At 41.8% G+C, this 19,534-nt stretch overlaps 4 protein-coding genes across 5 annotated transcripts in view; all 4 read right to left on the reverse strand.

The window, feature by feature from the left end:
- Nucleotides 1-63, reverse strand: part of LOC103154959 (40S ribosomal protein SA-like) — a 1,714-nt gene extending 1,651 nt beyond the window's left edge. The window contains exon 1 of the mRNA XM_007576453.1: nucleotides 50-63. Within this exon, the coding sequence (XP_007576515.1) occupies nucleotides 50-63 (14 nt within the window). The remainder of the gene's footprint in view (nucleotides 1-49) is intronic.
- The window catches only part of LOC103154936 (ubinuclein-2-like), a 20,333-nt gene extending 15,622 nt beyond the window's left edge, over nucleotides 1-4,711 (reverse strand). The window contains exons 1-6 of one of the 2 annotated variants that reach the window (XM_007576413.2): nucleotides 4,026-4,711; nucleotides 2,266-2,394; nucleotides 1,516-1,617; nucleotides 1,272-1,397; nucleotides 1,081-1,184; nucleotides 247-754 (exon numbers count right to left, since the gene is read on the reverse strand). In XM_007576413.2, coding sequence (XP_007576475.1) covers nucleotides 247-754; nucleotides 1,081-1,184; nucleotides 1,272-1,397; nucleotides 1,516-1,617; nucleotides 2,266-2,394; nucleotides 4,026-4,361 — 1,305 coding nt within the window. In that variant the 5' untranslated portion in view covers nucleotides 4,362-4,711. Of the gene's footprint in view, nucleotides 1-246; nucleotides 755-1,080; nucleotides 1,188-1,271; nucleotides 1,398-1,515; nucleotides 1,618-2,265; nucleotides 2,395-4,025 lie in introns of both variants that reach the window. The other variant, XM_007576411.2, reaches the window with a different exon arrangement.
- Nucleotides 4,712-7,195: 2,484 nt separating this feature from the next.
- On the reverse strand, nucleotides 7,196-9,149 carry LOC103154960 (40S ribosomal protein SA-like). The gene is made up of 6 exons (XM_016663180.1): nucleotides 9,127-9,149; nucleotides 8,442-8,709; nucleotides 8,166-8,294; nucleotides 7,918-8,077; nucleotides 7,416-7,451; nucleotides 7,196-7,335 (listed from the first exon to the last, which is right to left on the reverse strand). The coding sequence occupies exons 1-6, from the start codon at nucleotides 9,147-9,149 to the stop codon at nucleotides 7,235-7,237; spliced, it is 717 nt and encodes a 238-aa protein (XP_016518666.1). The 3' UTR covers nucleotides 7,196-7,234.
- A 5,121-nt stretch (nucleotides 9,150-14,270) lies between these two features.
- Nucleotides 14,271-17,498, reverse strand: LOC103154937 (40S ribosomal protein SA). The gene is made up of 8 exons (XM_007576415.2): nucleotides 17,404-17,498; nucleotides 16,415-16,586; nucleotides 16,201-16,319; nucleotides 15,521-15,766; nucleotides 15,245-15,373; nucleotides 14,997-15,156; nucleotides 14,491-14,526; nucleotides 14,271-14,410 (listed from the first exon to the last, which is right to left on the reverse strand). The coding sequence occupies exons 2-8, from the start codon at nucleotides 16,545-16,547 to the stop codon at nucleotides 14,310-14,312; spliced, it is 924 nt and encodes a 307-aa protein (XP_007576477.1). The 5' UTR covers nucleotides 16,548-16,586; nucleotides 17,404-17,498; the 3' UTR covers nucleotides 14,271-14,309.
- Nucleotides 17,499-19,534: the final 2,036 nt, after the last annotated feature.

The following is a 19,534-nucleotide window of genomic DNA, read 5'->3' on the forward strand; positions in this document are numbered from 1 at the left end:
TAAAATTAACAGAGTAAAATCATATTACAAGAAGTCATAATTTTATAACTTTATAACTCTCATATTTCTACTACAACTTCCTTCAGGTGATTTTATGACTTCCTTCTCATGTGACTTTATTCTGGTAAGTTGATTAATTCTCATAAGTTTATTCATAATTCTGTCAGAGAAATCTGTACAACCCAGAAGTTTCGGTGAGAACGATGTGTGTGTGTGTGTGTGTGTGTGTTCTGATCAGCTCCATACCGCTCTCAAGTCTTCGATGCGCTTTGCCAGCGGGCCCGGCAGTCCGCAGGGCAGCGGAGGAGGCGGGGTCATCACGCTGCCCGGCAGCGCCCGCACCGTTTTCTGCCCCGCCCCGAAGGCGCCGTTCTCCCCCTGTGACGGGCTGCCAGGCTGCGGCGAGTCCAGCATGCCGAAGTCCAGGTCGCCCATCATGTCCTGCAGGATGTCATTGTTGGCGGAGCCCAGCAGCGACATGACGGCCTGGTCGTCCGTCAGGTCCGTGATGTTGCAGTCGTTGCCGGCGGCTGCAGCCTTCGGGTGGGCGCCGACGACCACGCCGGTGGCGCCGGGCACTTTGGTGTTGGGGCGTGGCAGGGTGGTGGCACCAGTGGCGGCCGCCAGGTTCTTCTTGCGCATCTCCTCCTTCTCCCTGGTGAAGCGGCGCAGCATGTTGGCCAGGTGCAGGGAGTCCTTCATCAGCTTCTTCCTCTTCTTCTTCTCGGGCCGGTGAACGTTCAGAGCCGAGACGCTGCCGGCAAAAACAACACGGAGTCAGAAGTGACAAAACTTTAAAAGGGTCAGGTTTCTCCACTGGGCCTCACAACTGCTTAAAAACAAAAAATAACAGCGCAGAGTGAAAACTGTGGATAAAACAGGAAGAGTCGCCACAAAAAACTGATCAATACTTATCAATATCCACTGATATGAAACGCTTGTCCAGCCCTAGTTGATTTCGCATCACATTCTTCAATTTGTTTCATAAAACACTGGGGGGAAACCCGGCTTTTATCATGTCCAATAAGAAACTAGATGAAAAATACTTGGTAATATTTTTGCGTCGTTGCAGAAGCTCACCCAGGCTTTGGTACTTTGTTTTTTCTGGGCTTCTTGTCCTCCAGGATGCCGCCATCTTGTTTTTTCCGTCGCTTTTTAATCGCCCGCTCCTCGCCGTCCTTCATCTTCTGTAACAGACAGAGACTGGGTTTACGGTTCGCTGCGGCGGCGGGCTTTTTGAACGCAAACGTCGCGGAGGAAAGGGAGCCGACCTTGAAGCGGTGATCGTCTGCGTTCTCCCCTTCGGAGTCGGAGGCGGCCCTGAACTGCAGCGTCCCTGTGTTGATGTAGAAGCCTCCATGTTTGGTGGTGAGGGAGGCCGGCACCAGCTCGTCGTACTGAAGCCGGCGGGGGAAAAAACAGCTAGTTTGAGCAAAGATTGTCTTTTTATTTTTTTCAGTGTAATATTTACAGTTAGCAGATTTGAGCCAATTAAGAAAACTCTGCACCACTCACGGCCTCTGAGTTGTCTATGAAGGGATCGGTTTCATCGTAGCCGTAGCCGATGTCGATCAGATCCTGCATCCTGTCCTTCTTCTTCTTCTTTGTGTTGCCTCCCTACAAACACAAGCAGATGGATCAGAAAAGCATAAATATATATATATATATCTCACAATAAAAAGAAAAAAGAAAACATTTTGCCATGCAGTCACATTTTTAAGTTGCTTTATTGTCTGTAACTACTAAATAATATCAGGAGCTAAATTATCGGACCAATTCTTTGCTCTTTTTCTTCTCCATATTAATTGAAAACTTCTCGAAAAACCTTCACGGATTATAGAGAAAAGAAATGAGGAAACTGAGAAAAAAAGAAAAAAGATGGGGAATGAAACAAAGAAGGAATGAAAATAAGGAAAGAAAAAGAAATGAGGAGCAAGAGAAAAATAAAACAAGCATGAAATCATATTAGAAGAGAAAGGAGTCACTTCTGGTTTATTGGATGAATAACATCAGAACAATAAGCCTTCCTTTACTGACATTCATTATCTGAGGACACAGAAAGCAAAAAGTAATCAACTGATCAAACTTTGCATTTACTTAATTAAGTTTGTTTTACTTAAACTTAATGTGTTCGACCAATTAAACTAATTCATCTCAATGTAGCGTTCACTGGTTCAGTCCTAATTTATGTCCACGCGCGCACACACACACACACACACACACACACACACACACACACACACACACACAAGTGAATCTGCTTACATATTTGCTCTCAAACTTCCTGGCCAGCTCCTCCACCTCCCTCCTCTCCTTCTCATCATCAGCAAACGGGTCACTGGGATCCAGCGGAGGGGTGAGGCCTTTAGGGACTGTGGGACCTGCAGGCTTTACCTGACGGAGAGGAAGACAGCCGAGCTTTCAGTTTGGTTTTTAAAAACATTATAAATCTAAAAAGATTTAAAAAAAATAAATATTTGCAGATCTCATAAGATTTGAAACACTTGGATCCTTCTCAGTTTTGACTAAATGTGGCTCCTGGGTATCAGGAAAACACACTGAAACTATGAATGCAGCATGGAGCTCTGCTACGCTAGAATCTGATTGGTTCTTTTTCCAGACTTTCCTTTCATTATTTTGTTTGCTTTTGCTCTGTTTGGACCTGGTTCTGGATGCTGTGCAGCTGCAAAGATTTTGCTCTTCCTTTTTTTTTTAATAAAAGGAATAATGCGTAACCATGCCAACAATGTCTCGTTTTTACAACTGGTCAGCATCTCAAAAGCAAAAATAACACCTGGCGGTCACGAAACCGTTATGCAGCAGTCTTCAGTCAGAGGCTTTTTCAGACTCACTGAAAACTGACTGCTGCTGGAGACGGGGTCCCCATCCACAACGACATGAGATACGACATCTCATTTCTGTTTGGGATTGATGAAGTTTTATTTCATTGAACTGAACTTCACTCACAAAGCTTTAATATGACTTCTAATTTCAAGTTTTTAATATAGAAGCAGAATATAAATAGACGTACTTTAAAGAACCGATTATTTATATGCCTTATGTGAGGTCACCTTCCTGAACCTGCTGGACCGCCAGTCTAGACTCTTTTTAAACCTAAAACTGGTTTTCTTCCATCCATATTGTAAAAAAAAACAAACAAAAAAAACAACACTAACTGGATTCCTGTCCTCGCTTTAGAAAAGAACCCCCATAGCATGATGCTGCCAACACATTGTGACTCGTTTCCACAGCTTTTTCCATTTCATTTCGAGATGCTAGGCGACTTCTGAAGGCAACTGTTTGGGGTAATTTAGTCTGATATTAAAATGTAATGTTCTCCTTTTCAATTCACAGTAATGCACTAACTACACCGTCACGCTCTAAAATCTCAAAATTTATATTTTGTAGTTGTGGAAATATGTTAAAAATCCAAATAAAAGCTCATAGAAATTATCATTGATTCAACAGCATAATCATGATAAAAAGCAACATTTTGGAGAGCTGATGAATAATAACGCTGTTATTATTCCTCGTTAGAAGTGCAGGAGGGGCTGACATGTTATCAGAAACCCCCCCAGTAAACAAGCTGTACATTTCAACATGACAGCGGCCACAAGAGGGGCCATCCCGGTCTGAGCACCTCCTGTAAATTTACCTCCAAACATGCAGCACATGTCTCTGGAGGCTTTTAAAGAAAAAAAAAGTCAGATTTTTCTTCTGCGTAAACAAAGGGACTAATAATGTAAAGCTACTTTAAAAGACTCAAAGTGAAGTTTCTTCAAACTGCTCAATCTCACCGTGCTTTGTTTTTGTGCGCTTCTGTGAATATATGAATGTTTTTTTGTTTTTTTTGTTGCTTTCATGAAACTTATTACCCGGCATAAATACAGTTGTTTGACGTTTTCCGCCCGATTAAGCAGATAAATAGTATTTAAAACAACAGCGGAGTAGAGTACAGCAGAAGGAAGCTTCACTGTAAAACTGTCCCTGTTGCCATCATGGAGTCATGTTTGTTGGTGTCTAACCTGAGAAGGAGTTGACTGGACCAGCTCGCCGTAGTTGAACTCGGAGGAGCCCCTCTCGTTCGGCTCGCTCAGCGTCAGGCTGAGGCGGACGGTGGGCTTCGTCTCCCCGCCGTCGGTGTCGCTTCCTCCTTTGGCGTTGCCGAACAGAGCTCCTCCGGAACCTCCCGACCCGACCGCAGCTGCACCTCCACCTCCATCTTTCCCCAAAGTGATGTCGGCGGCCTCGTCCTCGCGGCGGCGTTTCTTGTTGGACTCCGGGGTCTGCTGCTGCTGCGGCGGCGGCGGAGCGCTGAAGGAGGAGATGGTGACGAACGGCACTTTCCTCGGCTCTGCCATTTGGCGCTCTGCGCTCCGGCGGGCACGCCAACCGGGGAAGTGGGGAGGAGGGGAAGAGTGGCAGCTGCTGGGAGAGCTCAACCGGGGAGTCTCGACGAGCGCTGCTAGCTAGTTAGCTTATTCGGAATGAGTGCTCCGGGGCAACACAGCGACTTTATTCGCCTCTCAACTCGCTGTAATCCATGTAGTATTGTCCGTGGCTCTGCCCCGCCGCCTACGAGGGTCTTAAACATAAAGAAATCGCAATTTGGAGTATTTCCATGGAACTGGTGTTTAGCTACAACAGAGAAGATTTTGAAGTAGCCATCTTGGTCGTTATTATCATTATTCAGAGGCAGGGCGTATGAAAAGAAAGAGGAAGGGAAACCGCCATTGGCCAATGGCAGCACCGGAACACGCCCACCTGACAGATAAGCGCGAATGTGGCGGAGATGATTGTTCTGAGCAGGCGCGATGTTTGGGAGCCTTCCGGGGGCTGCATGGAGGAGCTCCGTCTGGGATAACATTGTGCCAATAATGATGAAATATACTTCTCTAGTTTTGTATGAGCTGCATATAAGTATTAACTGTAAAATTAAATAAATATGTGCTCAGATACCAAAACGCTCAACGATAATAATTGTTTTACACAAACACACAGGACTGTTTCGGCCCTTCACACAGAAGTGATTGGCAGATGCACCAGTGATATAGCGGGTCAAAAGGTTACTGTCCGATAAAGCTATTACTTACTTGTGTGTATAATTATTGCATAAAATATTTTTAAAACATCAAAATTATTATGGAGGACCAAAACCGACATAATAAGAAATTAAAGAAGAAACATATATTCTGATAAGAAATAAAAGCATAAATATATATTTAGTTTTTCCTTTTCCTTACACATGAGTTTCCGTCAAGAAAAATAGATATTTTGCTTTGCCTTTTTTGCTTCTCCTTTTTCTGCTCGCTGTATTTTCGTTTGCTGTTTTTTGCTGCACTGTTATGTTAATGAGGAGAGCTGCCTTCTATGTCTACTATTGGCCAATAGAGCTTTGGAACCAACGTCACTGCGTCAGACGTTGCGGGCGTTTAGGTGCAGTCGCTCGGTGCCATCTTTGCAGGCCACAGACCAAAACAAACTTTATCCCGGTGGTATTGTTGTGTTACTGACTGAAGTGAAGTTAGTTTCGAGTTGGATATTGGATTTTCCGTTTAGCTCAAGGTTCATCCGATTTATGAATGCTATTTTCGGCCAGCTATTCTCTAGCTCCCTCCTAACTGCTCGGAGGTTCACTTCACTCCAGTCAGTAACACAATAAAACCACCAGGATGAAGTTTGTTTTGGTGTGTGGCCTGCAAAGATGGCACCGAGCGACTGCACCTAAACGCCTCACAATGTCTGAGGCAGTGACGTTGGTTCCAAAGCTCTATTGGCCAATAGTAGACATAGAAGAGAGCTCTCCTCATTAACATAACGATGCAGCAGAAAAACAACAAGCAAAACAGCAAACGGAGAAACAGCAAGAAGAAAGTGGAGAAGCAAAAAAGGCAAAGCAAAATATCTATTTTTCTTTACGGAAACTCGTGTAAGGAAAAGGAAAAGCTAAATATATATTTCTTCTTTTATTTATATATGTCAGATATATATTTATTCTTTTATTTGTATATTTATTCTTTTATTTATTACTATGTCGGTTTTGGTCCTCCATAAATTACTACATACAGAATAAATGTTTTTTTAAAAAAAATAAAGAATACACTTATTGTTCGCAAGTTAATTTAAGCTGTCTCTGATCCTACTATCTGACTAATCACAGTGTCATTTAATAAATAAATCATTAGTTCCTAAATGTATCACTAAGTCACTGAAATTAAAAGGATATGTTTAAATACATGTGTAAAAAATTATGGATGGCATAATCTATTTTATTAATGAAAAGAAAATGAAATGTATAATTATTCCACTATATTTTTTTTCACTGAATGATATGCTCAGTCTGAAAATGCTGTGAAGATTAAATAGATGTCTGGTGGAATTTGGTAGACCTGGAACAGCACCTAGTTTACACTAGAGCTGTCCAAACCTTTTTACTACATGAGCTAACTTTTTTTGCTCTTCAATAATAGATTATACTTTGTTGCTACTTCAGTGGTACAATATTCTGGGTACAATGTTCAATCACCAAGGGTCTCAGTTTGTAGATTACTAGACATTCACCAACACAAGGCATTCAGTTTATCTGCCAGTAGTTTGCACTTTTTTCAAACTATGGCTACCTGGATGGAACATTCAGCTGACCCGGCTGAATGTTGGGTAACTGATTTACACTCCAGGTTTTACTGCCAAGTCCAGATCAGCACAAATTCTACCAACTTCATGTCTTTATGCAAACACCTGAGCTTCTTCAGATTACTTTAACAGGAATAAACTGGGTTTGGCTGCAAAGTTCAGAATACGTGATGAAGGTTTGATCAATTATTGACTATAGACTCAGTAGCTCACTTAAAGGATAGTAAAAAAAATTATATATATTTTTAAATCTGCTTTCATTTAAATTTGTTTTGTGTTTATTGAAGCATTTTGACTATCTTGAAAGTTTCTTAAATTAAGTTTTACTATTTGTGCCCTGAAATGATATTTGGGTGCCAAAAAAGATTAAATACAGTGAGAAATCTGGTCAACATCAAACTGTCAAAACCAGGAAGTGCTCTGTTTTTTTAAATTTTGTCAGATGACATCATACTCATCATTTCCAACAACCTCTCTAGTAAAAAGCTTCATTTATCCATCTGAAATGATGGGACACTTGAACTTAGCAGGTTTTAGAGAACAAAAAACAAAAACATGCGAGTCAAAGTGTAACACTTTTATTGTTGCTGTGTTTGCTGGTTTAAGACCAGTCGGAGGTGGTGCCGCCCCAGTCAGAAGCCTGAGCGGTGGGAGCGGTGGACCAGTCGTCTGTGGCGGGCTGGGTGCTCCAGTCTTCGGCAGCTGGAAGACAGAGGTCAAACAGAGGTCAGTGAGCAGCAGGAACCACTGACCTGCATGTAAAGGAGAAGCTCTGAACTCACCAGTGTAGGTCTCTCCGGTCTTGACGGGAGCAGCAGCTGTAACAACACAACCAGTTTTAGACAACAGAAGAAGAATCAAAGAATCAGAACTAGGACTGAAACGAAAGATTTATCGACTACTGAAATAATCGTAAACTCATTTTAGTGATTGTCCACTGGAGTATACAGATCCTATCCAATTATTAATTAGTAAATGTAAAAATGAATCACCAGATCAGCCCTACACTGTGTTGATCAGGCAGAAGAAGACGAGCTTTTCACATGTTAGGGTTCTTTTAGCTGCCGATGCTACAAGTTATTCTGAAAAAATATTTCTAAAAAGTTATTGAATTGCTTATTTGTATCTATAAAGTTATTTCTAATACGGTCTGAAAACCGCTTATAAATGAAAAATCTACAAAATGTACAGATTGTTTTTTTTTATCTGATGGTCAGGATCATTGAATAATAAAACAGAGGTTGTTTGAAGGCCTGATCAGAACTCGTTTTAAAAGCAGGCTACCTGCAGGGAACTGCTGGATGGGCACAGAGGGAACGGCGACGCCCTCGGACCAGTCGGTCACCTCAGGCTGGGTGAACTCAGCCTGCGGGGCGGTCCATTCGCCCTGGAACTCCTCCTTCACCACCGCCTTCTCGGCTGCGGCCTGCTCCTCCTTCTCGATCTGAAACGAGTTTCAAATCAGAACGCAGCTTAGCTCCGCAACATCCAGACAGCTAAGTGATCGTAGCGAGGCGCTGCGCTCCTCCTACCTCCTCAGGGTCTCTGTAGAAGTACAGATCAGGCATGACCTCCCACGGGTGTTCCCTGGAGATGGTTCCCCTCATCCGCAGAACCTCCCTGGCCAACATCCACCACATCAGACCCACAGAGTGGTGACCCTGAAATGCAGAAAGTGATTAAAACATCATACAGCCTGCAGACACGCTCTGCAACATGACGTCATGAAAACAGAACAACAGCATTGTGCCCGTGTGTAAAATGTCTGAAGTGTACACAATGACACTTCTCTAAGCTCCGCCCCTCACCTTGTTGTTGCAGGGGATGGCGATGTCCACGTATCTCAGTGGGGAGTCGGTGTTGCACAGGGCGATGGTGGGGATGTTGACGTAGGACGCTTCGGTCAGCGGCTGGTGGTCAGCACGAGGGTCCGTCACAATCAGGAGGCGGGGCTCCCTGAAGGCCGCCTGGATCTGATTGGTGAACGTGCCGGGAGTGAAGCGGCCATGGAAGGTGGTGGCTCCGGTGGCCGAGGCGAACTTCAGCACAGCCCTCTGCACAGGAAACGCAACAACGCTTCAGGAAACGCGCATTTGTGTTTGTAATGTTTGTTACAAATTTTTGAAGAATTTGATACAAAAACTTTGATTTTAACTTAGTTAATCACAGATAACTGATGCTATACAAACACAAAAAATAAAAANTTTGCTCTTTTTCTTCTCCATATTAATTGAAAACTTCTCGAAAAACCTTCACGGATTATAGAGAAAAGAAATGAGGAAACTGAGAAAAAAAGAAAAAAGATGGGGAATGAAACAAAGAAGGAATGAAAATAAGGAAAGAAAAAGAAATGAGGAACAAGAGAAAAATAAAACAAGCATGAAATCATATTAGAAGAGAAAGGAGTCACTTCTGGTTTATTGGAACAGTTCAACTTAAATAGAGAAATGTTTTTGTTTTTTTTTTATGAAATTTGATGAATAACATCAGAACAATAAGCCTTCCTTTACTGACATTCATTATCTGAGGACACAGAAAGCAAAAAGTAATCAACTGATCAAACTTTGCATTTACTTAATTAAGTTTGTTTTACTTAAACTTAATGTGTTCGACCAATTAAACTAATTCATCTCAATGTAGCGTTCCACTGGTTCAATCCTAATTTATGTCCACACACACACACACACACACAAGTGAATCTGCTTACATATTTGCTCTCAAACTTCCTGGCCAGCTCCTCCACCTCCCTCCTCTCCTTCTCATCATCAGCAAACGGGTCACTGGGATCCAGCGGAGGGGTGAGGCCTTTAGGGACTGTGGGACCTGCAGGCTTTACCTGACGGAGAGGAAGACAGCCGAGCTTTCAGTTTGGTTTTTAAAAACATTATAAATCTAAAAAGATTTAAAAAAAATAAATATTTGCAGATCTCATAAGATTTGAAACACTTGGATCCTTCTCAGTTTTGACTAAATGTGGCTCCTGGGTATCAGGAAAACACACTGAAACTGTGAATGCAGCATGGAGCTCTGCTACGCTAGAATCTGATTGGTTCTTTTTCCAGACTTTCCTTTCATTATTTTGTTTGCTTTTGCTCTGTTTGGACCTGGTTCTGGATGCTGTGCAGCTGCAAAGATTTTGCTCTTCCTTTTTTTTTTAATAAAAGGAATAATGCGTAACCATGCCAACAATGTCTCGTTTTTACAACTGGTCAGCATCTCAAAAGCAAAAATAACACCTGGCGGTCACGAAACCGTTATGCAGCAGTCTTCAGTCAGAGGCTTTTTCAGACTCACTGCAAAACTGTCTGCTGCTGGAGACGGGGTCCCCATCCACAACGACATGAGATACGACATCTCATTTCTGTTTGGGATTGATGAAGTTTTATTTCATTGAACTGAACTTCACTCACAAAGCTTTAATATGACTTCTAATTTCAAGTTTTTAATATAGAAGCAGAATATAAATAGACGTACTTTAAAGAACCGATTATTTATATGCTTTATGTGAGGTCACCTTCCTGAACCTGCTGGACCGCCAGTCTAGACTCTTTTTAAACCTAAAACTGGTTTTCTTCCATCCATATTGTAAAAAAAAACAAACAAAAAAAACAACACTAACTGGATTCCTGTCCTCGCTTTAGAAAAGAACCCCCATAGCATGATGCTGCCAACACATTGTGACTCGTTTCCACAGCTTTTTCCATTTCATTTCGAGATGCTAGGCGACTTCTGAAGGCAACTGTTTGGGGTAATTTAGTCTGATATTAAAATGTAATGTTCTCCTTTTCAATTCACAGTAATGCACTAACTACACCGTCACGCTCTAAAATCTCAAAATTTATATTTTGTAGTTGTGGAAATATGTTAAAAATCCAAATAAAAGCTCATAGAAATTATCATTGATTCAACAGCATAATCATGATAAAAAGCAACATTTGGAGGGCTGATGGATATAAACAGCGTTATTATTCCTCGTTAGAAGTGCAGGAGGGGCTGACATGTTATCAGAAACCCCCCCAGTAAACAAGCTGTACATTTCAACATGACAGCGGCCACAAGAGGGGCCATCCCGGTCTGAGCACCTCCTGTAAATTTACCTCCAAACATGCAGCACATGTCTCTGGAGGCTTTTAAAGAAAAAAAAAGTCAGATTTTTCTTCTGCGTAAACAAAGGGACTAATAATGTAAAGCTACTTTAAAAGACTCAAAGTGAAGTTTCTTCAAACTGCTCAATCTCACCGTGCTTTGTTTTTGTGCGCTTCTGTGAATATATGAATGTTTTTTTGTTTTTTTTGTTGCTTTCATGAAACTTATTACCCGGCATAAATACAGTTGTTTGACGTTTTCCGCCCGATTAAGCAGATAAATAGTATTTAAAACAACAGCGGAGTAGAGTACAGCAGAAGGAAGCTTCACTGTAAAACTGTCCCTGTTGCCATCATGGAGTCATGTTTGTTGGTGTCTAACCTGAGAAGGAGTTGACTGGACCAGCTCGCCGTAGTTGAACTCGGAGGAGCCCCTCTCGTTCGGCTCGCTCAGCGTCAGGCTGAGGCGGACGGTGGGCTTCGTCTCCCCGCCGTCGGTGTCGCTTCCTCCTTTGGCGTTGCCGAACAGAGCTCCTCCGGAACCTCCCGACCCGACCGCAGCTGCACCTCCACCTCCATCTTTCCCCAAAGTGATGTCGGCGGCCTCGTCCTCGCGGCGGCGTTTCTTGTTGGACTCCGGGGTCTGCTGCTGCTGCGGCGGCGGCGGAGCGCTGAAGGAGGAGATGGTGACGAACGGCACTTTCCTCGGCTCTGCCATTTGGCGCTCTGCGCTCCGGCGGGCACGCCAACCGGGGAAGTGGGGAGGAGGGGAAGAGTGGCAGCTGCTGGGAGAGCTCAACCGGGGAGTCTCGACGAGCGCTGCTAGCTAGTTAGCTTATTCGGAATGAGTGCTCCGGGGCAACACAGCGACTTTATTCGCCTCTCAACTCGCTGTAATCCATGTAGTATTGTCCGTGGCTCTGCCCCGCCGCCTACGAGGGTCTTAAACATAAAGAAATCGCAATTTGGAGTATTTCCATGGAACTGGTGTTTAGCTACAACAGAGAAGATTTTGAAGTAGCCATCTTGGTCGTTATTATCATTATTCAGAGGCAGGGCGTATGAAAAGAAAGAGGAAGGGAAACCGCCATTGGCCAATGGCAGCACCGGAACACGCCCACCTGACAGATAAGCGCGAATGTGGCGGAGATGATTGTTCTGAGCAGGCGCGATGTTTGGGAGCCTTCCGGGGGCTGCATGGAGGAGCTCCGTCTGGGATAACATTGTGCCAATAATGATGAAATATACTTCTCTAGTTTTGTATGAGCTGCATATAAGTATTAACTGTAAAATTAAATAAATATGTGCTCAGATACCAAAACGCTCAACGATAATAATTGTTTTACACAAACACACAGGACTGTTTCGGCCCTTCACACAGAAGTGATTGGCAGATGCACCAGTGATATAGCGGGTCAAAAGGTTACTGTCCGATAAAGCTATTACTTACTTGTGTGTATAATTATTGCATAAAATATTTTTAAAACATCAAAATTATTATGGAGGACCAAAACCGACATAATAAGAAATTAAAGAAGAAACATATATTCTGATAAGAAATAAAAGCATAAATATATATTTAGTTTTTCCTTTTCCTTACACATGAGTTTCCGTCAAGAAAAATAGATATTTTGCTTTGCCTTTTTTGCTTCTCCTTTTTCTGCTCGCTGTATTTTCGTTTGCTGTTTTTTGCTGCACTGTTATGTTAATGAGGAGAGCTGCCTTCTATGTCTACTATTGGCCAATAGAGCTTTGGAACCAACGTCACTGCGTCAGACGTTGCGGGCGTTTAGGTGCAGTCGCTCGGTGCCATCTTTGCAGGCCACAGACCAAAACAAACTTTATCCCGGTGGTATTGTTGTGTTACTGACTGAAGTGAAGTTAGTTTCGAGTTGGATATTGGATTTTCCGTTTAGCTCAAGGTTCATCCGATTTATGAATGCTATTTTCGGCCAGCTATTCTCTAGCTCCCTCCTAACTGCTCGGAGGTTCACTTCACTCCAGTCAGTAACACAATAAAACCACCAGGATGAAGTTTGTTTTGGTGTGTGGCCTGCAAAGATGGCACCGAGCGACTGCACCTAAACGCCTCACAATGTCTGAGGCAGTGACGTTGGTTCCAAAGCTCTATTGGCCAATAGTAGACATAGAAGAGAGCTCTCCTCATTAACATAACGATGCAGCAGAAAAACAACAAGCAAAACAGCAAACGGAGAAACAGCAAGAAGAAAGTGGAGAAGCAAAAAAGGCAAAGCAAAATATCTATTTTTCTTTACGGAAACTCGTGTAAGGAAAAGGAAAAGCTAAATATATATTTCTTCTTTTATTTATATATGTCAGATATATATTTATTCTTTTATTTGTATATTTATTCTTTTATTTATTACTATGTCGGTTTTGGTCCTCCATAAATTACTACATACAGAATAAATGTTTTTTTAAAAAAAATAAAGAATACACTTATTGTTCGCAAGTTAATTTAAGCTGTCTCTGATCCTACTATCTGACTAATCACAGTGTCATTTAATAAATAAATCATTAGTTCCTAAATGTATCACTAAGTCACTGAAATTAAAAGGATATGTTTAAATACATGTGTAAAAAATTATGGATGGCATAATCTATTTTATTAATGAAAAGAAAATGAAATGTATAATTATTCCACTATATTTTTTTTCACTGAATGATATGCTCAGTCTGAAAATGCTGTGAAGATTAAATAGATGTCTGGTGGAATTTGGTAGACCTGGAACAGCACCTAGTTTACACTAGAGCTGTCCAAACCTTTTTACTACATGAGCTAACTTTTTTTGCTCTTCAATAATAGATTATACTTTGTTGCTACTTCAGTGGTACAATATTCTGGGTACAATGTTCAATCACCAAGGGTCTCAGTTTGTAGATTACTAGACATTCACCAACACAAGGCATTCAGTTTATCTGCCAGTAGTTTGCACTTTTTTCAAACTATGGCTACCTGGATGGAACATTCAGCTGACCCGGCTGAATGTTGGGTAACTGATTTACACTCCAGGTTTTACTGCCAAGTCCAGATCAGCACAAATTCTACCAACTTCATGTCTTTATGCAAACACCTGAGCTTCTTCAGATTACTTTAACAGGAATAAACTGGGTTTGGCTGCAAAGTTCAGAATACGTGATGAAGGTTTGATCAATTATTGACTATAGACTCAGTAGCTCACTTAAAGGATAGTAAAAAAAATTATATATATTTTTAAATCTGCTTTCATTTAAATTTGTTTTGTGTTTATTGAAGCATTTTGACTATCTTGAAAGTTTCTTAAATTAAGTTTTACTATTTGTGCCCTGAAATGATATTTGGGTGCCAAAAAAGATTAAATACAGTGAGAAATCTGGTCAACATCAAACTGTCAAAACCAGGAAGTGCTCTGTTTTTTTAAATTTTGTCAGATGACATCATACTCATCATTTCCAACAACCTCTCTAGTAAAAAGCTTCATTTATCCATCTGAAATGATGGGAAACTTGAATTTAGCAGGTTTTAGAGAACAAAAAACAAAAACATGCGAGTCAAAGTGTAACACTTTTATTGTTGCTGTGTTTGCTGGTTTAAGACCAGTCGGAGGTGGTGCCGCCCCAGTCAGAAGCCTGAGCGGTGGGAGCGGTGGACCAGTCGTCTGTGGCAGGCTGGGTGCTCCAGTCTTCGGCAGCTGGAAGACAGAGGTCAAACAGAGGTCAGTGAGCAGCAGGAACCACTGACCTGCATGTAAAGGAGAAGCTCTGAACTCACCAGTGTAGGTCTCTCCGGTCTTGACGGGAGCAGCAGCTGTAACAACACAACCAGTTTTAGACAACAGAAGAAGAATCAAAGAATCAGAACTAGGACTGAAACGACTGATTGAGATTTATCGACTACTGAAATAATCGTAAACTCATTTTAGTGATTGTCCACTGGAGTATACAGATCCTATCCAATTATTAATTAGTAAATGTAAAAATGAATCACCAGATCAGCCCTACACTGTGTTGATCAGGCAGAAGAAGACGAGCTTTTCACATGTTAGGGTTCTTTTAGCTGCCGATGCTACAAGTTATTCTGAAAAAATATTTCTAAAAAGTTATTGAATTGCTTATTTGTATCTATAAAGTTATTTCTAATACGGTCTGAAAACCGCTTATAAATGAAAAATCTACAAAATGTACAGATTGTTTTTTTATCTGATGGTCAGGATCATTGAATAATAAAACAGAGGTTGTTTGAAGGCCTGATCAGAACTCGTTTTAAAAGCAGGCTACCTGCAGGGAACTGCTGGATGGGCACAGAGGGAACGGCGACGCCCTCGGACCAGTCGGTCACCTCAGGCTGGGTGAACTCAGCCTGCGGGGCGGTCCATTCGCCCTGGAACTCCTCCTTCACCACCGCCTTCTCGGCTGCGGCCTGCTCCTCCTTCTCGATCTGAAACGAGTTTCAAATCAGAACGCAGCTTAGCTCCGCAACATCCAGACAGCTAAGTGATCGTAGCGAGGCGCTGCGCTCCTCCTACCTCCTCAGGGTCTCTGTAGAAGTACAGATCAGGCATGACCTCCCACGGGTGTTCCCTGGAGATGGTTCCCCTCATCCGCAGAACCTCCCTGGCCAACATCCACCACATCAGACCCACAGAGTGGTGACCCTGAAATGCAGAAAGTGATTAAAACATCATACAGCCTGCAGACACGCTCTGCAACATGACGTCATGAAAACAGAACAACAGCATTGTGCCCGTGTGTAAAATTTCTGAAGTGTACACAATGACACTTCTCTAAGCTCCGCCCCTCACCTTGTTGTTGCAGGGGATGGCGATGTCCACGTATCTCAGTGGGGAGTCGGTGTTGCACAGGGCGATGGTGGGGATGTTGACGTAGGACGCTTCGGTCAGCGGCTGGTGGTCAGCACGAGGGTCCGTCACAATCAGGAGGCGGGGCTCCCTGAAGGCCGCCTGGATCTGATTGGTGAACGTGCCGGGAGTGAAGCGGCCATGGAAGGTGGTGGCTCCGGTGGCCGAGGCGAACTTCAGCACAGCCCTCTGCACAGGAAACGCAACAACGCTTCAGGAAACGCGCATTTGTGTTTGTAATGTTTGTTACAAATTTTTGAAGAATTTGATACAAAAACTTTGATTTTAACTTAGTTAATCACAGATAACTGATGCTATACAAACACAAAAAATAAAAATAAAAAATAATTGGATTTTCATGTTTCCATACATCATTTCCCCCATTATTTTTCAGCCTTTATAATCAAATTTCATCTCTAATCTTGTATATTTACATGATGAGCTGTGGCTCGGGGTGTTATCAAACCCCAGTCATCGGACGGCCGTCCTCCTGGCGTTAGCGAAACCCCCGATCCGCTTTACTTTTGCACACTTCCGACACCAGAACACTCACATCAGCGCCCGGCTTTAACAGTGTGCATTCACTCTTAATCTCACGTGTTTTTTGTTGTTGTCGTTTTTACCTGGCCAGTGTTCCTGGAGGAGATGACGCACACATCCGCCGGGTTCTCAATGGCAACAATGGCCCTGGCCGCCAGCAGCAGCTTCTCCCAGGTCTTCTTCAGGTTAATGATATAAATACCTGAGAGCAAAAGAAACAAAACTGTCAATCTGGACAGTGTTTGAGGTAATGCTAACCATTTCGTCATCACGTGGCTGATCGTTTCTAGCGCATACCGTCGCTTTTCCTCTTGTAGACGTACTGCTCCATCTGGAAGTCGAGGTTCATGCCTCCCAGGTGGGTTCCTGCAGCCAGGAACTTCAGCACATCCTCCTCCTTCATCTGAAGGACATCCAGACCTCCGGACATCGTGACCACTTTCCCTGCGTTACGAATTCAGTGGGAGAGCTGCACGAGGAAGACGGAGCGTTTAGGGTCACGCCACAAATTACACAATCAAAATGTAAAATTGCTTACAATAAAATTGTAATTTTATTCTCTTGGTTGCTTAGTGGCCAACTTATTCACATGACCAACTATATCCACCCACTTTAACTTATAGTAGCTTGTAAGTCTGAGGAAATTTAGTCAACACTCAAATTAGCAAGCGAAAAGTTGTTCAAAGCTATTTAGGTTTGATTAGGTCGTAATTTGTAATAATTTTACAATTTCGATAATTTCATATCCAACTTTTGCTAGGACGTAGTCTAATTTCATTCAGATTTATCCTCCAATTTGCGAACCTTAGACTGGTGCCACTCTGACGTATTGCATTCTATATTTTAGCATTGTAAGAATATTACTACTTTAACTATATTTATTTCAGATGGGTCAACCAGTAACATCAAACTACTGGTCTGTGAAAACAGAAAACTACAGTACAGCGAGACTAAATTGTTAGCTTAACGGAGGTTTCCCATTCAGTATCAAACTTTTTTTTGTTGAAGAAAATTAGGACTATTCTCTATGGCAACGTATTAAGCTACAAATAGGAAGTCACGTAGAGCAAAAAAGCATAGCTGCTACATGAACGCGTGTCCGGGGCTAGCGAGTTAGCTTAAGGCGTTAGCATTTTTGTGAACGTGGAAATAAACAGTTTGGTATGGCACATCAGTGGTATTAATGTGCTCTCGTCGCTTCATGATAAAACAACCCAGCACTCATTTCTGTCACAGGTCTTATTTTCTGTCGCCTTATTGATGAAATAAGGCCGTTTAAAACTCACCACGAAACAACGCCGTATGGAAATCTGAGCACACGGTGAAAAAGAGGGCGCCGGGAGGAAATGACGTAGATTTTATACTCGATTTCCAGGTACGTGATTGGTCCGTTTTTCTTTATCATAGCTATAAGAGTTTTAGAAGTGGCAAGTTTACCTCGGGAAGCGATACAGTTTGTTTGGAAACTTTGAATAAACAAAAATACTGTTGTTTTGGAAGAGAGATCTTTTTATATACCTTGGAAAAATTAAAGGCAATTTTTGCCTAGTATTTTTCTTATTGTTGAATCGTCAACACAGACCTAAAGCGATGTCTGGTAGGCAGGTTATTCCTGTTTCTAATTTCTGTCTAAATTTTCTTAATTTAGACCATTATTTTTTATTTTATTTTATTATTTAATTTATTGATTTAATTATTTAGAGCTTACTTCATTGGATAGCTTTTGTCAACAAGTGAGTTTTTTTTTTTTTTTTTTTTAATCGGCATTTTTTGCATGAATTAAATGCAATGAAAATAAATATGACTGGTAAACAACAGAAACATTAGATTCTGGGGATACATTTAAACAATTTCAATTAATAGTAAATATTAACAATTCCAAAAAGAAGAAACTTATGTTACTAATGCCTCCCGGTATTACAGCAGAATTCACTGTTAGGTAGTTTTGACCTGGAACTGAACAGTCTTGCACAGTTTTATTTAATGTTTCAGTTAAAAAAATAAAATAAAATCACACAATATAGCGGCGAAGTTCACGTAATGCGACATCTTATCACCATATGTCTATGGCAGCCGTGAATGGCAGAAATGCACTACACTACTTTGGCCCCTAGGCGGGGCCCGTTCAATTCGCTGCAGCGACAGCAGCAGGGATAACGAGGCAGAACCGCGGGTCGGATGAATATCCCATATTAAGATAATGGAGATGGAAAGACCATATTAAGACAATGCTGAGACGCTGACTCCTCGGTGAAAGACTGACCTGTGTTGTAACTATATTTGCCAGAGATAAAATGTTCCAGGCAAAGGGATCATAATATGTACACAAGGGCATCGTGTGTTGAGAAATTATTTATTGGAACATGACATTTGAGCAGAAAGTTGACCGGAATATTGTAATGCAGTGGTGACAAAGCGCACACAAACTAACTAACTGGTACCAAAACAAGGTTTGACTAAATGCCAAGGACAAAGTTTATTTACTTCAGATTCAAGATGGACGCTCCTTCCCATCCACTTTAAGCGAAAGAGTATAAACACCGGACTCTAAAATGAAAACCCACTGTTGTTTACAACTCATATTTATGCCACGAATCTTTGAATTACGTCCGACAGAGAAGAGTTGTATTGATCCAAAACTTCCTCATGCCTAATGACGACACTGTTGGGTGACCTATGAACCCAAGATATAGATTTCAGCTTTATTAAAACAGAAAAACGGAGAAAATCTACTTCTCCAGCTTTAAAAACTGTTCTGTTTGAGTCATCCTGGTGAGTGTTTTTTCTTACGTCAGTCCCAGTCTACTACAACCCCTTGTTCTTTTTCACTATTTGATGTCATGTCTCATGTCACTACATGCACACACACACCCCCCCTGTCCTGCTTATCTGTACTGAGATAAGTCGTTGTTGGCCCTCATGTTCTTGCAGGCCTTTGCAATATGCTGCTGCTGCTGATTTGAGGACACCACCAGGCTAGTAAAGGTGTCTTTCTTAGAACTTTATTGTTTTATATCCTCATTTATTATTAAAAAGGAAGGGCATATGGTAATTCTGTCTGCACACTTACATAAGGACTTTTACTGGGACTCCAACCATACAGTGACTTGCAAAAAGTAATCACACCATTGGAAACTCTTTAGAAAAACCTTTTTTTTTAATTGAAAAATTGTGTAAAAAAAATTATTGCATGTTTTCAATGCCAAAGCAATATCCTACAAATTCTTTCAAACCGTGGTGGTGGCAGCATCATGCTGTGGGGGCCACAGTGTGTTGAGCTTAATACAAGGCAGAAATTAGCTGAGACTTAGAAATTAATCTCCACAGAATTCTCCATCCACTCCAAAGGAGCCGGCGCTATTTTGCAAAGAAGACTGAACTTTTTATGAATTTTATTTTGTTTCAAGAAGTTCAAAG

This window comes from Poecilia formosa, unplaced genomic scaffold (genome assembly GCF_000485575.1).
Source record: "Poecilia formosa unplaced genomic scaffold, Poecilia_formosa-5.1.2 Scaffold407, whole genome shotgun sequence".
In the NCBI taxonomy this organism is placed as follows: domain Eukaryota; kingdom Metazoa; phylum Chordata; class Actinopteri; order Cyprinodontiformes; family Poeciliidae; genus Poecilia; species Poecilia formosa.

Coding starts and splice junctions, on each gene's coding strand:
- LOC103154960 (XM_016663180.1), bottom strand. CDS start 9,149: ATGTCAGTAAAGGAAGGCTTATT. Junction 8,710..9,126: donor TCAGTAAAGGAAGGCTTATT/GTTCTGATGTTA, acceptor CGTTTCCTGAAG/CGTTGTTGCGTTTCCTGTGC. Junction 8,295..8,441: donor CCATCCCCTGCAACAACAAG/GTGAGGGGCGGA, acceptor TCTGCATTTCAG/GGTCACCACTCTGTGGGTCT.
- LOC103154937 (XM_007576415.2), bottom strand. CDS start 16,547: ATGTCCGGAGGTCTGGATGTCCTTCAGATGAAGGAGGAGGATGTGCTG. Junction 15,767..16,200: donor CCTCCAGGAACACTGGCCAG/GTAAAAACGACA, acceptor TTTCCTGTGCAG/AGGGCTGTGCTGAAGTTCGC. Junction 14,411..14,490: donor GACCGGAGAGACCTACACTG/GTGAGTTCAGAG, acceptor TCTGTCTTCCAG/CTGCCGAAGACTGGAGCACC.